General features: G+C 34.2%; 1 protein-coding gene and 1 long non-coding RNA gene across 2 annotated transcripts in view; one reads left to right on the forward strand and one right to left on the reverse strand.

The window, feature by feature from the left end:
- The window catches only part of LOC131526556 (uncharacterized), a 47,529-nt gene extending 40,780 nt beyond the window's left edge, over positions 1–6,749 (forward strand). Inside the window, exons 2-3 of the long non-coding RNA XR_009267488.1 lie at positions 354–391; positions 6,666–6,749. This is a non-coding gene — a long non-coding RNA (uncharacterized LOC131526556). The remainder of the gene's footprint in view (positions 1–353; positions 392–6,665) is intronic.
- The window catches only part of slc35f1 (solute carrier family 35 member F1), a 97,560-nt gene that overhangs the window by 51,603 nt on the left and 28,636 nt on the right, over positions 1–17,321 (reverse strand). The window contains 1 exon segment of the mRNA XM_058754888.1: positions 6,689–6,864. Within this exon segment, the coding sequence (XP_058610871.1) occupies positions 6,689–6,864 (176 nt within the window).

Raw genomic sequence — 17,321 nt, forward strand, 5'->3', positions numbered from 1 at the left:
TAGCTGTCTTAGTTTAACAAAACACCCATGAAGACTACAGACAATTTAGTCAATATGTCTTCATGTCATATTCAGTCATTTTAGTCTATATCACTTTTAATGAAACTGTATACAGACAATGTATATAAATAAACAAATACCCATCAGTCAATGCAACATTTTGTCACTGAAATAGTTTGAGGGTGGCATTTAGGACAGCACTAAACTTTGAGGTATGAACAAAGCCAAAGTTGTTAAAAAAACAAGTGCAGTTTTCACACGTTTTCCTACCACTTCCCTCACAGCGACTGTTTTCAGCGTCTTCTTTTTGTGATTATAACCGTTATTGCCATGCACTTGTTTCTCTTTGCCAGCGTCCACTTGGCAGCCATGGCGCAGCGCTGACAGATTGGTAAGAAGAATTCTGGCATGCAATTGCATTTGTTTTCTATTCCTGAAACAATAGGAGAGAGAGCCATATGCTGGGCAGACACTGTCCTGCTGGAACAACAGCTATTCTGACTGTTTGCATCCTCGCACCGGGCAGACAGGCTATTCTCATACACTAATGCTTCTCCCATGCTTTGGAAAGCTATTCTTTCATTTTTATCTTCCAAAATCAGCGAACTTGATACTAATGCAGCTTACCTGATACAGTACACTATCAAAAGGCCATTTATACAATGAAATCAGTGTCTGAACACCTCAGAAAACTATATCTGGAACAAACAGATGCATTAGAAAACACTATTCTTTTAAAATACAAAAGAAATACCCACTGGGATCAAAAAAATTAAAGCGCTTGTTAATTTTCAAAGGTTCCTGAAAGATTATAATTAGCTAAAAATATTTTCATTACTTCAAATAAATTAACAAAAATAGAATTTAATATAATAGAATTTCAGCTAGTTGCCAAGGCAACATTTATCATTATTTAGTTTAACTTGATGTATTAAAGTAACTAATTTTTTGAATAGATTAACTGAAATAAAATAAAAATTATAAATACATTTATTTTATTTCAGCTAGTTGCCAAGGCAAAATTTATTATTTAAATTAACTGAAATAAAATTATTTTTATTGTATGTGGTTGCCATGGCAATAATGATTATTTTTATTTAGTTAATACTTGAAATACTTGAAATAATTAAAAATTACATTTATTTTATTTCAGCTAAATAAAATAAATGTTGCCAAGTCATCATTTATCATTTTATTTTATTTAGTTTAGCTTGATGTATTAAAACTAATTAACTGAAGTAAAATAAAATGCTTAAAAAGATTAATTTATTTTATGTCAGCTACTTTCCAACAAAACATTTGTTTTTTATGTCTATTTAAAATGTTATGTCTATTGTTAATATAAAATTAATAAATAGACATAAAAAACAAATAGAAATGACAAAAACACAACATAACTAAACTAAAATTAAAATAAAAACAGAAAATATAAAAATATAAATAAATTCAAAATATCTCAATTATACCAAACTGACACAGCTGGCATAAGCAATCGAAATCTTTCCAAATGTATTAAAAGTTAGACAAGGTGTATTTAATATTGGCTCTGATCAGCGGAGTGTAGTGTTCTGGAATTGCCATAATATGAATCAGGCTTAATAACGCACAGCAGAGCAAAACGCTGTCGCTCGAAACGTTTCTGTCAGCCATCAGCATTAGCCTCGAGTAATTAATAACTGCCTGGCCGCATTAGTACAGGAAACCACATTATGTCTCCACCGGTAAAAAGTGATGCAGTTTTGACTAGAAAAGAGAGAGAGACTGATTTCCCGCCATAGTCCTTTCTCCAGTTCTGCAGCACCGTGGTTTAAATCCAATTTGAACGGAGCACGAGGGTCACGACTGCTACAAGCTACACAGAAGAGGTGAGAAGAGATGATGGGAAGGGAAGGAAATGAGAAAAGCAAGTCTCACTTTACCGAGGCTATTGTAAGATGACAGCTTCTACGCTGTCGGACTGTAGAAGATGAGCATCATTGTTTGGCCGGAGCTCGTGGACACGGGCCGCCTGACAGGCAGCTGCTCTTGTTGCCCTCTTGTTACCCTGAAAGACGTTCCCTGCCCGCCTTCTGTAGCGTGTGGCCGTGTTCACCGAGGCTGCAGACACAACTCTTTGGTCATTGGAGTAGAACAAAGAGACTGCGCCAATTTGGCAGGGGCCGCCGACGGCTCACTCAGAGTGGCGTGCTTGAAATAATGAGTTTGTGCGCAGCCTTCGCGTGCAATGTTCAAGGCTTGTCAATTAAAATGATGCATTATGGGTGGAAAAAGAGCTATGAAATGACAAAAACTTCACCCATTAAACCCTAAATGTTACCATCTACCTAGCAATGCCCTAGTAACCACTCAGAATACACTTAAGCCCGGTTCAGACTACACGATTTTAGCATGATTTTGGCACGATCTGCTTGACGTAGCTGTCCTGCGGATTCGTATATGACAATGGGCGTCGGGACATTCATCTTGTGTAGCGTGTCATAGTGGACGACAATCGATGCCATGTCTACGATGTTTCACGACGTCAACATAGCAAGTCTTGCATGTTTTAATTTTTTTTTCCATCGTCCACGACAAGTTCTATCACATCAATGACACAGGCCAATAAGAGCGCAGAAGGGCCTTCGTACATTCTTTCAAACATGCCTAAACGAAAGAGAGAATGGTATTCGTCCTGCTAGATGTCATTTTACAATGGATAAAATGTTCATGGAGGTATGGCAATAATATTTTATGATGTTTGTCTCGAGGTGCCGCAAAAGAGTGAAAGAGGAAAAGTAAAAACTAATTTACCTCCGTTCTCTTTGACAGTTCTCTTCATTTAATCCAGATTTGTGTCCACTGTCAGGTTTTCTTTATTTTTTTAGCTTTTCTAAAGGACAAGACAGAGTAAAACACGCTGTTTGCTAGCCATTGTTTGTTTACGCTCAAGTCACCACCTGTCTAGTCGCGCGCTAGCAATGACAGCACACACGTCATTAAAGACAGCAAGCAAAGAATGATCGGATAGCAACCTGTAGTCTGTTTCCTGTTAACGACTAGAGTTGGGTACCGTTTGAATTTTATCCATTCCGATTCTTAACGATTCCTAATTCCAATTCCAATAAGATTTTTTTAAAATCCATTAAATTTTTTTTAAGTCAAACATTTAGATATATTTAAAACATATTTATTCTGTCTTTTGCCTATGGTTTTACCAAAAGAAATACTACAGAAAAAACATCTAGACTTGAATATAAATTTCAAACATTAAATTGTTAAAGACAAGTAAACAGTAAATAATAGAACAAACAAATCAATTAGCAATAGCATAAATAAATAAAACTGAAGAAATCTCAGGTACAGAAATTGAAATCAAAAGTTTAAAAACACTGCATTTGTTCTTTTCATTCAAATAAAACATTGATTAATCCTCATTAAATTTCCGAAAGATATTCAGTCAGTTAATGATTTTCTTTTGTTCTTTGATTAACATAAATGACAGGAAGCATGTTTATTAGACGGCTGACTCTTTAACACAACGCACGCAGATCTAAAAATACAGTACACGTGCGTTTTCTTTCTCATCTGTTTACGTTCACTTAAGACAAAAAACGGCTGTGTTTATGATGATATACTGACGTATTTTTTGCCTACTGGTCGATAAATGTGAAAGAGAAGTTAGTTCCTGCCCGGAACAACCTTTTCTGCAGTGGAAATGCACGGAACGGTTCGAGAACGGACACAAACCGGGAACCACTACCGCTGTTCTTGCGGTTCAGATGTGTGCGCTGCACGCAAACAGTGCGCAAGAAGTTTCCCTTCTTGCACTTAAATAGTTTAAAAATCACATTAAAATGCGAACGCAGGAATTGTTAAGTGGAATCGAAATGCACATGTCTTATCGAATACCTGGTTGTTGGAAATTTGGAACTGGTTCTCGATACCCAACCCTATTCACGACACAAGATTTTAGGAGTCAAAATCGTATAAGCTGGCATAGTGACTGTCGTAGCCGACAAAAAAAAACAAAAAAAAAAAAAAGTAGTCTGAACCAAGCTTTAGAACTACTCAGAACACCTTATAATCCCGGTTCAGACTACACAATTTTTTTTGTGAAATTCTTTGATTTTCGAATGCACGATTTTCGGCTGTCCCAGACAAAAGACTGGCATTGTGAAGCAATCGTGGCGATTTCTGATTGGCCACGATTGTTTCACGATGCCAGTCTTTCGTCTGTGTTTTTGTGTGTTTCGAGCTTAGGGCTTTATGTCTTTAACGATGTGTGTGCTGTCATCGATAGGCACTGGATTAGACATTAAACAAACAATGGCTAAACAAACATCTTCTGCTCTGTCTTGTCCTCAGAAAAACTCAAAAAAGAAAGAAAACCTGACAGTGGACACAAATCTGGATTGTATGAAGAGGACTGTCAAAGAGAACTGAGGTAAATTAGTTTTTACTTGACCTTTCTCACATCATAAATGCAGAAGTATTATAGCCATATAACTCCACGAACATTTCCTCCATTGTAAAATTTCCACTGATTCCACTGTCTCTCTTTCGTTTCAGCATGTTTGAAACAATATACGAAGGCGAACTCGTCGTGGACGACAGGAAAAGTAATTAGACATGTTAGACTTTTTGTGTAGACGTTGTGAAGCATCGCAAACGCGGCATCGATTGTTGTCCACTATGGGGCAGATTTACTAAACAGGGCAAATTAGTGTTAGAGCGCAACTCCATAAAAGCGCCGATGGGAGGGGAAAATTTGGTGGGTGATTTACTAGGGCTGCACGATTAATCGAATGCGACTGTCATGCGCATCTTGTCAGTAAAGCTGGTGTTCTGATGATTTGTGCTACCCTGTCAGATTTTGCTACCTCCCATTAAATCATTTAATCATTTATAATTATAATCATTTATATCAACTAAACTAGTCCAAAACTAAAACTTAAAAGCCCAAACTTTTCTAAGCAAAGGGTAATGTATCAGCTAGACATGTCCATCTGACTGTACATATGATTACTTACCAATTAAAGGGACATAAAATCTTGCATTGTCATGGAAGTATTCTATTTACAGAGTTTAGCAGCATTTTACAAAAATATTTGCTTGATTAACCAATCTGAATCATGTACTCTGTAATATTTATAAAAGTATGAAAGCTCCTGGCGATACCAGCACCGCAAAAATTTTCATCCGAAATCATTTATGGTCCCGTTTAGCCTTCAAACAAAATGACTCATCCATTAATGATCCTAAAGGAGCTTATTAGAACAACCTGATTTCTGTATAAAAAGAGTGTGTTAGTCAGGGAATCACATGTGATCTGTTATAAATAGACTGTGAGTTGGCATATTTCTCAGCTCAGAACACGATGCTTTTCCATTTCTATTATTAGCCTGCTGAAAGTGTGCCAGAAAACATTGTGTCAAAGCTTGCTGCTTGGACACGAGGCTCAACATGAAATCAATTAGGAAATAAAACCGGAGCATGACACCTGTAACCTGACTTGTCATCTAGACATGAAGTGAAAATGCTGAGAAATATGAAACGTATAATTACTACATCAACATTAAGACAGGGCTTATTATGCACTCCTATGTTTCATTTAGAACTTTAACCTCTTAACTGTCACCGTCCCCTCTGTGGGACGCCTACGTTTACTTCACTATTTTACAATTAAATCCTAATCTAATCATGACAAACTGTATATCGTTGGAAAGATCTAAGACTCCTAAATAGGTATTTTACCACTTTTTCTGTTAAAAAATTATGTAGGAAAAGTAATAGATTAATTTATGACAAGAGGGCACCTGAAAAAAAATCTACATCATAACAGGAATTCTAACCTTTGTCACAGAAAGTCATCTTAGTTGCCTTTATCTCTATCACGAATTAGAAATCATAAGAAATTATTTATCAGTAGAAAACTTAAAATCTCAAAATTCATCCTTTGAAACCCATTTTAAAATCAGACATTGCATTACCATGGAAATGGTACATCAAAATCATGTTACAAAATGTTTTCATTCATGAATTATAAAAAATTAAGTTTGGATCGTGCACTATAATGTCTCTGTTCAAAACTGTGAGTGACAGTTAAGGGGTTAAAATAAACAAAAGAAAGTATTTGTCCAAATTTACTTAGTTCAGTCAATGCAAATTTGATATTTTACAAATAAATTATATGTAAATCATTTGTAAATATTTATAATATATACTAAACTAAATACAAATGGATATTCTAAGCTTACTTCAGGAAAAAAAAAATGTGACAAGTAAAATATGGTGCATTTATGCTTTTATTAAATAAAATAAGAGAATTTGTATGTAATTGAACAATATAAAATAATATAAAAATGTAACTTAAAAAAATACAAGCAAAGGCAGTGCTCCTTTTTCTTTTCTTTTTAAAAAAAAAAAAAAAAACAACAGCAATCTACACAGCCTGACTGACATATTTCTGAATAGAAACAGGCTAGTAGTTTTGCAAGTTTCTGCCAGAGTCCCAGAAGAGGTCATGCTCGAGACAGACAAAGAAATGTAATGAAAAAACTTCAAATAACCTTTTTCTGCCAATCTCTCATAAAAAATGTATGTTCCTATGGTCTTATCATCACCTTGTCTTACAGATAACCTCACGTTATGTTTCCATTTGACAGTGTTTTTATTAAACTGCACAGAAACCTGGAGGAGCCGCCCTTACCTTGCCTGACTGCGAGTGTGGTGGTGTAGACCAGGAACAGCAGGATGTAGTTGAGAAAGCTCTGGAACACCGGGGTGTTGGCGTGGTAATCGTCCGCCAGGTATTTGCTGGTCAGGCCAATCCCACAGATGAGCAGTGATAAGACCTGGCCGAGGGCCAGCGTGAGGAGAAGTTCCCTGTGAATAGAAATCCAGGAGTCATTTGCATAACTCACAGATCCAAAGAAAACTGTACTGTACTGTACTGTGTGACCTTAACCATGACAGAAGGACACATTAAAGGAATAGTTCAGCCAAAAACTAAACTTCACTGAAAATTTGACTCTTCTTCATCTCACCAGATTTGGAGAAATTTAGCATTATGTCACTTGCTCACCAATGGATCCTCTACAGTGAATGGGTGCCGTCAGAATGAGAGTTCAAACAGCTGATAAAAACATCACAATAATCCACAAGTAATCCACACCATTTCAGTTTATTAATTAACATCTTGTGAAGTGAAAAACTATGTGTTTGTAAGAAACAAATATATTAAAGTTATTTTAACTTTAAACCACCAAAACAGTCCATAATCCATTATAACACTTCCTCCAGTGAAAAAGTCCATCCCCCGTTGTCCTCTCACATCAAAATCCACCAACATATGCGTTTTGTTGGTGTACTGTTTTAGACTGTTTTTTCTTGTGAACAGCGCTTGATCTATTTCTCTCCTGATTCAGGTGAGATTATTTTGTTCACAAAGAAAAAACAATATTATGTATAGAGGACTCATATTTTAGCTAGAAACAATAGTTTGAAGTTAAAAATATCTTAATGATATAGTTTCTCACAAGACATCAACTGATGGACTGGAGTCATGTGGATTATTGTGATGTTTTTATCATCTGTTTGGACTCTCATTCTGACGGCACCCATTCACTGCAGAGGTTCCACTGGTGAGCAAAATCTGTTCTGATGAAAAAACAAACTCGTCTACATCTTGGATGGCCTGGGGGTTAGTACATTTTCAGCAAATATTCATTTTTGAATATACTATTCCTTTAAAAGTAGAGAAAAGGGACCCAAGGATAAATCTTAACAACCTTGGAGAAAAATGGGTTTGTAGAATAATGGTTCTTGATCCTGCTCACAAAAAGTGTCTAATTTGTCTAACTTTTACTGAGTGACAGATTAATTTGTGCCGTAAGAATTTAATTGGACATACACAACCTCTGAAGTCAACAACAAATGATACAGAAAGTGTTTTCTCCTTTCTTTAAAAGTTGATAAGCCCGTTTATTTTGCAAATATACATGATTACATTCCCCTTTGTTTCATATACATGTGTTGTGTGCAATTTGAGATAAAAATACTGTAACAAAAAAGTGTGAACAAAGAGAAAGGTGCTAATACTATGAGGACACAATATGCATCTCTTTGAGAAGCTATCAAGCAAAAGCTACCAAGCAAAGAGAAGACACACTTTTCTTTGTTTAAATGCTTCTGGTCAATTAACACTTTACTTCTTTTTGAAGCACATTAACATTTTTATCAACAGATTGGTCTTTACAGAGTGGTTCCTATGATACGACTGTCTGTGTTGGGGAGAAAATAAATAAAAGTAACAATGCCAATAACCTTAACTACATTTTAAAAATACTTTTTAATGTTTGCATTGAAAAAAAAAAACATTTTTAACAGCATTTATTTGAGCAAAAATACAGCAAAAAGATAAATATTGTGAAAAATAAAATTAATGAAAAATTTATTCTAAAAAATGTTTTAATATATTTTAAAATGTATTTCTTAATTCCTGAAATGTAGTTATATTAGCATATCAGTAAGAATTATATTAAATTTAACAGGACAAAACCGCTACATACAGTAAAATTCTGTCAAATGTATGAGTTTTGAAAGTAAAATGTTTGAATACCATATAATTTGTTTAAAATCAAACAAAAAAGTAAATAAATGTCATAAATGCATAATAAATATATCTATTTATTATATATAAAAATATGATTTTAGCTAAATATTTAGCTCTTGATGTTCAAAATTATATGATGGGTTAATCATAATAATAAAAAAATGCTGTCCCTCTAAATAATGTAATTAGCTGCTTTTTTGTTAGTAGCTTGAAGTATATCTTGAAGAGATTGGCTGTACTTGAAATATTTAGTAGATTAGCGTTGCAAGTTTCAAAGTAACTTTCCAACACTGGTGACCTCCCATCAAGCAAGCCTTTCAAGAGCTGTTCGCCACATCCTTCCCGTCGGATTTAAATGATGATAAAATCACACCAGCTGTCATGGTGATAAACAAACCAGCTTCCTGTAATTCATCAAGACAATTTGTCAGATTTGCCATTTTCTGGATGGTGCCAGATGGTTAGTTACAGGTGGTGGTTAGTGGGGACAACTAGTGGAATCCAATACGATAGGGCATGTTTAATTGTAGGTGCAGTATGTGTGTGTGTGTGTGTGTGTCTGAGTGTGTGACAGTCCAATTGGCAGGATCAGAGCTCTGAGGAGAACGCAGGAAACGCAGGCGTGTGGAACCGGGTGAGGGAATGAACTGTCAATCAACTGGGCTTAAATGTAGGGGACTTGCCCTCTCTTCAAAAACCCCATCCAGCTCCCCAGTGAGCACAGCGCATACGAAAACAGCCAGTGCTCGCCACACACACATGGGTAATGAATGAGGCACGCACACAGGTTAGTTCCAAAGACAACATGCGGGAAGATGAAAGAGGAGCCGCGTTATCAAAAAACGTGTGCTGCATTGGTACACCGTCAAAGACAAGGTGGAAAAGAAAATGGGGCAAAAAAAAAAACGTAATGTGTTTGTCCTACCTTTCATAAAAATCCTCTTAGTCTAGTACAACTGAGATAATAAAATGAATGTTAAGCTTTAGTAGGTAACTGAAAAGTGGAGTAGAAGCTACTTAAAAAAATATAAGTTGCTATATTTACAAGAAATCAGAAATGTTTGTAATGCATTTCAATGTGTATATAAGTGTGTGTGTGTGTGTGTGTGTGTGTGTGTGATGTGTACACTGGTATATATGGTTTATGAGGACACAAATGTGTATAATGACATGGGTACTACAATGTAAACATGATTTAGGAGGACACTTCCTGTGTCCTCGTAAAACAAAAGGCTTAAAAAATAAAATAAAATAAAAAATACTAAACGGTGTTTTATGAAATTCAAAAATTGCCAGTAATTTCCTGTAAGGGGTAGGGTTAGGTGTAGGGTTGGTGTAGGGCAATAGCACATACAGTTTGTACAGTATAAAAACCTATGGAGAGTCCCTGTAAATCACAAATTCAAGTGTGTGTGTGTGTGTGTGTGTGTGTGTGTGTGTGTGTGTGTGTGTGTGTGTGTGTGTGTGTATACATACACACAGCATATGTGTATATAGCGTATATTTTGGGAGGTAGTTTCTCAGCCAAAATGTGCAAGCTCTATATAGTAATTACAATTAGTAAAATTGTATCAAACGGATTGTTTTTGGAAGTAAATTGTTTGAATACTATATAATTATGTTAAAAATCTACATTAAACAAAACAGTAAATGTAGTTTTACAATAATATATTGTTAAAATTAATGTTAAAAAGTACAAAAGTATGAATATAATATAACCTGTTTCAAAGTTATATTAAACAAAACAACAAATGTAGTTTTGCATTGATTTTAAAAATATATTAATATATGAATGTACTGTAAAACTACATTTGTTGTTTTAAAAAAAAATGTAAACAAATTATACTTGTGCTTTTATACTTTTTAACATTCATTTTATCAATATATTAATGTTAAAAAATGCACATATTATTCTTAAATATATTACATTTGATTAAACTTTAAAATAAACTGATATTTAGCTTCTATATGCGTGTATGTATGTGTGTCTATATAATGTATCAAAAACTTTTAATCTCTGTATTTAGATATATATGGATTGATTCGGTGATGGATTCAAACTGAATCAACTCAGACTGGTAACCCTAGCTGTGTTTAATGATTCATTAAATTCATTAAAAGAATTAATTAACAAATTCATTCATAATTCATTAAAAGAATCAAATCATAAGAGTCCTTTGTACATGTGTCAGACGGCACTGTTTGTGCTGTGTTTGAGTGCAGCCAGTGAAGAGAAAAAAAAATAGACCGGCGTGTTGCTTTATTTATAGTTGTATTATTATTTACGGTACACAGTATTTTTCATCTTATCACATTTAACTCCGACTGCAAGCTCATTACTCAGGTAAAATATCATTTCCGTGCCGTGGCCCTGCAGATTCAGTAGCGGTGCAGAAAACAATGCTAAAGGTTAATTAGATGTGCTTACAACAAAAATGTATTTGTTGTATACAACAAAAATCTATTCAGGTAAAATTTCAAAGCCAAGTATTGCAATTAACGACAAACAAAACAGCTTTGAGACTTGGAAAAGGTTACTGAAAACTTTGTTTTTTTGCCATCACATTACAAAGCTGTCCTCATTACAAGACAAAAGCTTGTAGAATTGTTTTCGTTTAAAGACTCGGTTTATTGATTTCTTTTGTGTTTTTCACATTACGGTGTACACTTTACACAATTAATTGCAAGACCCTGTCCAAAATGGTGCATTTTTTGATGAGGACATGCAGTCTTGTGGCCTTCATTTAAAGGGATAGTTCATCCAAAAATGAAAACTTACTTAATATTTACTCACCCCCAGGCCATCCAAGATATAGAGTTTGTTTCTTTGTTTCTTTCTTTGGAGAAATTTAGCATTATAGTACAGCACTTGCTCACCAATGGATCATGTGCAGTGAATGGGTGCCGTCAAAATGAGAGTCCAAACAGCTGATATATCACATCGCAATAATCCACACGACTCAAGTCAATCAATTAAAGTGAAAAAAATCATCATTAAAAGATTTTTTTAACTTCAAACTATTGTTTCCGACTAAAATAAGAGTCCTCTATCTATCACATAGCTTTGTCCAGTGAAAAATCCATCCTGTCTGAATCAGGAGAGAAATATGCACATTTACAAACCAAAATAATTCTAAACAAATTGATTATTGTGATGTTTTTATCAGCTGTTTGGACTCTCATTCTGACGGCACCCATTCACTGCAGAGGATCCATTGGCGAGCAAGTTTCTCCAAATTTGTTTTGATAAAGAAACAAATTAATCTACATCGTGGATGGCCTGAGGGGGAGTACATTTTCAGCAAATATTAATTTTTGGGTGATCTGTTCTGTGTCTGTGAAGTGCATGAGACTGTAGTGTTTCTCATTTGTTATTTTATTTCAAAAGGGTGCTTCACCATTCACAAGTACCCCCTTTGTGGCTGCTACAAAGACAAAAACATCAACTCTATTTAACAACGGAGAAATATTACAGAATTATTTAACTGAAGCCAGATAATCACACCAAGACAAGGACCACGAGGAGGTGAAATTCTCACATTCAAGTTAACAACTGACAGTGAAAGAAAAGTATCAAATACTTGAGGTTAAACCAAGAGCATCTGCTACCACAGGCGACTCTAGGATTTCAGTCTCAGGGAGGCTCAGTCTTTAATCTGAGCATGAGCTGATGTGGCTCAAAGGAATATTTTGCTTTAAATGTGAGGGGTCACAAATTCAAATCTTGCTCCAGTGATCATTTTTTAAATAAATAAACACATCTAAATAGCATCTGTTTGTCAGATCAGTAATCATGGCCTGTTTGGTTGCATTTATCTTGTGATTTCACCAGAACGGGAAGCACTGGAATGAGATGGATGAGAAACTTTAATGTCTTTTAATAATGCAATAACCTCACATAGCTTACTGCAGCCGCTGTTTTCAGCAAACGTCAAGACAGATCAAATAATCATTTTTTTAGGGGGACTGGCAGCTGAAGTAAATAGTGGCAAGCAATGTTTGTTGCCACTTCTTAGTCATGAAATGTGAGGAAACGTTTATGAGACTGAGATTAATGAATGTCCGATTAGCTCTTCATCTCTTCACCGGTTCTGACAATAATTGAGCAATGGCCAATTTCACGATAACAGTATTAAAGTGATGGAGCAGATATCCGACATCTCACATCTCTATCCCCAGGGCTTTTGTGGCCATTTTCTAATTTTCTCAAAGACTACAGGCTTTTGCCAAGAACGTCACGGTCTGCAGGCAAACGCTTTGAGCTTCACGTACTGTAATGGCACTCAGAAATGACAGCAATGATCAATCATGCGTGACGATAATTGTGTGACTCAAGCTCTTTTTTCTTCTAAATATTTCATACTGATATAAAACTGGAAATACAATAAAATGTAATTAAATATAAAGTACAATACAAATAAAATAAGACAAGATAAAATAAAAATGTTTTCATTTTTTAGCGTTATAATTGTTATAATTTCAATCATTTGTGACAATAACTGTGACTTGATGTTTTTCTTCAAAATATTTCATTCTGACAAAAAGCTAGTCATTAATTAATTAAATATAAAATAAAATAATCATATAACAAAATAAGAAAAATAAGAGTCTTATAAAGATAAAAAAAAAATTTAATATTTATTTTATTGAGATTACTGTTGTTTTTGAGTGCTAGAACAGCAAAATAACAGCAATGATCAATCATGTGTGACAATAACTGCGACTTGATTTTTTTTGCAAAATAATAGAAAATATAATATAATATATTAATATAAGGTCATGTAAAATATAAGATAAATAAGTCAAAAGAAGAAGAAGAAGAAGAAATATGATGATTCAATGATAAAATAAAAAATAATAATAAAATAAAAAATGTAAAAATCATGTAACACAAAATAAGAAAAAAACAAGATAAAAAAAATAAAAAAAGCTAAAATTTTATGTTCTTGAAATTGCTGTCATTTCTGTGTGCTATAATAGCATTCAGAAATGACAGCAATGTTCACCTCACAACTAGCCAAGAACAGATAAGTGCGTTGATAGTAAATTGATGCAAAGGTTACAAAAAATAAACTCCATGCTTACATTAAAGAAGCCTTATACTTAAAACAGAGGTGTTCAAAGTACTGCATGTAGCAAATATTTCAGCATGAATCATTTAAAATCTCTGCCTTGTCAAACTTTTTAAGAACAGACCCGTCAATCATTGAAGATTAAACAGTGAAATGTCATACATGATTGAGGCCTTGCTTGTGTCTCAGAAAGGTCCAGAACCCACATGCATGAGCTCACTTCACCCAACAGTACCACAGAGGTACAAATTTGCATTTAGATAGAAACCAATTTGCTTTTCTCTAAGGCAATTGTATTTAAGATGAAATATGTAGTTTTTTTCTTTCTTTTTGGTCTATGTAACATTGCCCCAAGAGGAATTACATGGCGAAAGTTGAATTGAATTTGCTTTATAGCTCCTGTAAGAAGCTCTCTTTCATTATGGAGGAGAAAGAGTGACAAGGACAAAAAGAAAATGATATTAAGCTCATATACGCTTTACTGTCCTTCACATGTACCTTCTTTGCCTTCAGAAATATGTAATGCAAGCAGGCTGCCAGCTGCAAGGCATCCACACAATAAATGCTCAGATTGATGGATGATGTTTGGAATGTGATGATTGGTCACTCCAGTCTTCTGGAAGCTGATATCTTCTTAAACTCAGACTATGAAGGAGCCTGTGTTTTTGTACACTCAGCATTCACTGCAAACGGTGAAAGGATTCATGTTGTTTTTGTTGTTCTTCTCAAGGACAGGGATGTGATGAGGACGAACAGGGGAGCAAAACAACAAGTAAACTATTTATCTGCTGATGCAAACAGAAAAAAAGAGGTTAAGACACAATGGGCCTTGGCCTCTGTTACAAAAGTGTCCTGTTGTGTTGCACTCCTGGGCCATAAAAGACATCGTTTTGAGGTAAGTGTGACAAATGTACGGCCTGTACTTTTCAGGGACGTTTTCTGTTCAACAGACATTCATGAAAAAGTCATTCGGGGTTGATCTTCTGTTCTTATATTCCTATAAATGAAAACTATGAATATTTTTGTGGAAAGCATTATACACTTTTTCAGGACTCTTTCATAAATGAATAAATGCAAAATAACATTTATTTGAAGCAGAAAATGTTTATAGCATTATAAATGTCTTTACCATGATTAATTTAATGCGTCCTTGCTGAATAGTAGTATTAATTTCTTTCATTTCTTTTATTATTAGCACATACCCCCAAATAAAATAAAATAAAAATAAAATTATATTTTATTATATTATTAGCACATACCCCAAAATTAAATTAAATTAAATTAAATTAAATTTAAAAATTAAATTAAATAAGCAACAATGCCATAGAAGAACAATTTTTGGTTCCCCAATGAACCCGTCAGTGAATAGTAATTAAAAAAAACCTTTTTTTTCTTAGAGTGAAGAACATCTTCAAATCTAAAGAACCTTTTTCCACTATAAAGGACTTTTTGTGGAATGTAAAGGCCATGGATGTTAAAGATTCTTCATGGAACTCTTAATGCCAATAAACAATACCATCTAACGTTAGTCGGTCAAGCTCCAAAAAAAATGAAAGAAAAAAAAAAAAAAACATTTATGTATGGTAAAAGTATTCTATATGACTGTCTTCTGAAGCTTTCGTGTGAGTAAAAAACTGAAATTAATATTATCATCCGCTGAAAATCTTCTCTGCTCTGCACATCGTATGGACTGCTTTTAATTTGTTATTATAGTGTTTTTTGTCCTGTTTGATCAAAATGACTTACTAAGTCATGCACCACCAGTTCTTTTCTTTAAAGGTCTATCCATACTCTTTCACAGTGCAGCAGCCTATGAAGCTAACTAACCATACCGACTAACTAGAATTTACTGAAAAAGCCACAGACAACATCCCATAATGGCCTGTCTCTATGGAGCCCACTAGTACCATTAAATAAGCACTGAAACAAGGCAGCTCTAACTTAAGATTTGGACCAAATTATTCCAGAGCCAGAAAAACATCAGTTCAACCAACTTCACAAGAGCCAGCAATGATTTTTTTCATACTTTAGAGCGCCTGTGAATTCAGTGTAATTGGGAAGATTGTAGCACTAAAGTCTGTTATTTAAAAAAAAAAGAAAAAAAGATGATGGGGTGTGTGTGGAGTAGTAAACAACTTCAGATCAAAAATACAAGATAGTCTGCAGGAAGATAGAGCCTGGCAAGAGAGGAATTTATCAAAGGTATCTGATACTTGCTTCCAAGCAGACTTATTAATCTATGGAACAAATTGGGAGGTGAGGAAACATATCTATCATCCAGCAATCTTGGTTCTCAGTGGCTGAGGATTTCCACCTGAAATATGACTAGAATTTATTTTAGAGCCATGCATGGTCATCATCACTAACATTTTTAATCAGAGGTTTCCAAATAAAGACTGTTATTGCCATAATTGCCAAAATGTCATTAAATTTAGCCAATCTTTTAATTATGTCATATTGTGTCATAGGGATATTTCACCCAAAAATGAAAATTCTGTCATCATTTACTCAACCTCAAGTTCTTCAGTTGAACACAAAACAAAATATTTTGAAAAATGTGGGCAACCAAATGATTTTTTGGTCCCCATTGACTTCAATAGTACTTTTTTCATCAACTGTTTGGTTACCCACATTTTTCAAAATATATTATTTTATATTCAACAGAAATAAGAAATGCATACAAGCTTGGAACAACTTCAGGATGAGTAAATGATGACCATTTTTATTTCATTATTCCTTTGACTAAATAAACAAATAAATAAAACAGCAAATGATGTCAATTATACACAATTATTTGTCATATTCATTTATTTTAGACCATTTAAATAATTCAATTTTGAGGTTCAACACACTTTTTGTGTATTTATATTATATTATATTACTAAATAGAGGTTTATATTGTATGATTAAAATAATTTCATTTAAAATAACATTTTTACTTTCAGTAACTTTTGTTGCACCTTGCAGAATTAGATTTGTTAGTATTATTTTTATTTTATCTTTTAAACAGCCTTCACCTAACAGTTCACACCATTTCCTCAGACTTACTTCAAGCTCTAATTTCCAAATGTCTTGGATCAAATGACGGTTAACTCAAACGGATGTCTTGTCAGATCAATAGACTTCATTTTACAACAAAGACTTACCAGCAAACTCCACCGAAACAACAGAGGTAAAAAGGTTCAAAGTCAATCTGATAAAAGTGGTCTCTGTCTGGTAATCTATTCTGACAGACTCTTTGAAAGAGTGAAGTAAAACGCTACACACCTTATTTACGGAGCTACTCTGGGCTTCTGCTCTGGTAGAAAAGAAAGGATGTTTAAAGATTGATTTTTTTCTTACTTGCATCTCCAGGCATCTCCTCATCAGGTCTACACTCCATGCTAACTCTGAAGGTCCAATCAAACATCATTTTCTCCCAAATTACTCCAGTCTAGATCAATACAGATCAGTGGGATGACCTATACAGACTCTCCTCAAGGGGTAAATATACATCAAGAGCTAATTTCATTCCCATTCAAGGCAACTCCTTGCTTCTTGAAATAAGACCCATGTTAGTTAAAAAGAGAACTACTCAAGCTTTTTTTCATATTTTCTCTTCTGCAGAGACTCTCCAATAAAAGTATGCAGTGGTACATGAAGTGCTAAACCACTTG

This window comes from Onychostoma macrolepis, chromosome 20 (assembly GCF_012432095.1).
Source record: "Onychostoma macrolepis isolate SWU-2019 chromosome 20, ASM1243209v1, whole genome shotgun sequence".
Classification (NCBI taxonomy): domain Eukaryota; kingdom Metazoa; phylum Chordata; class Actinopteri; order Cypriniformes; family Cyprinidae; genus Onychostoma; species Onychostoma macrolepis.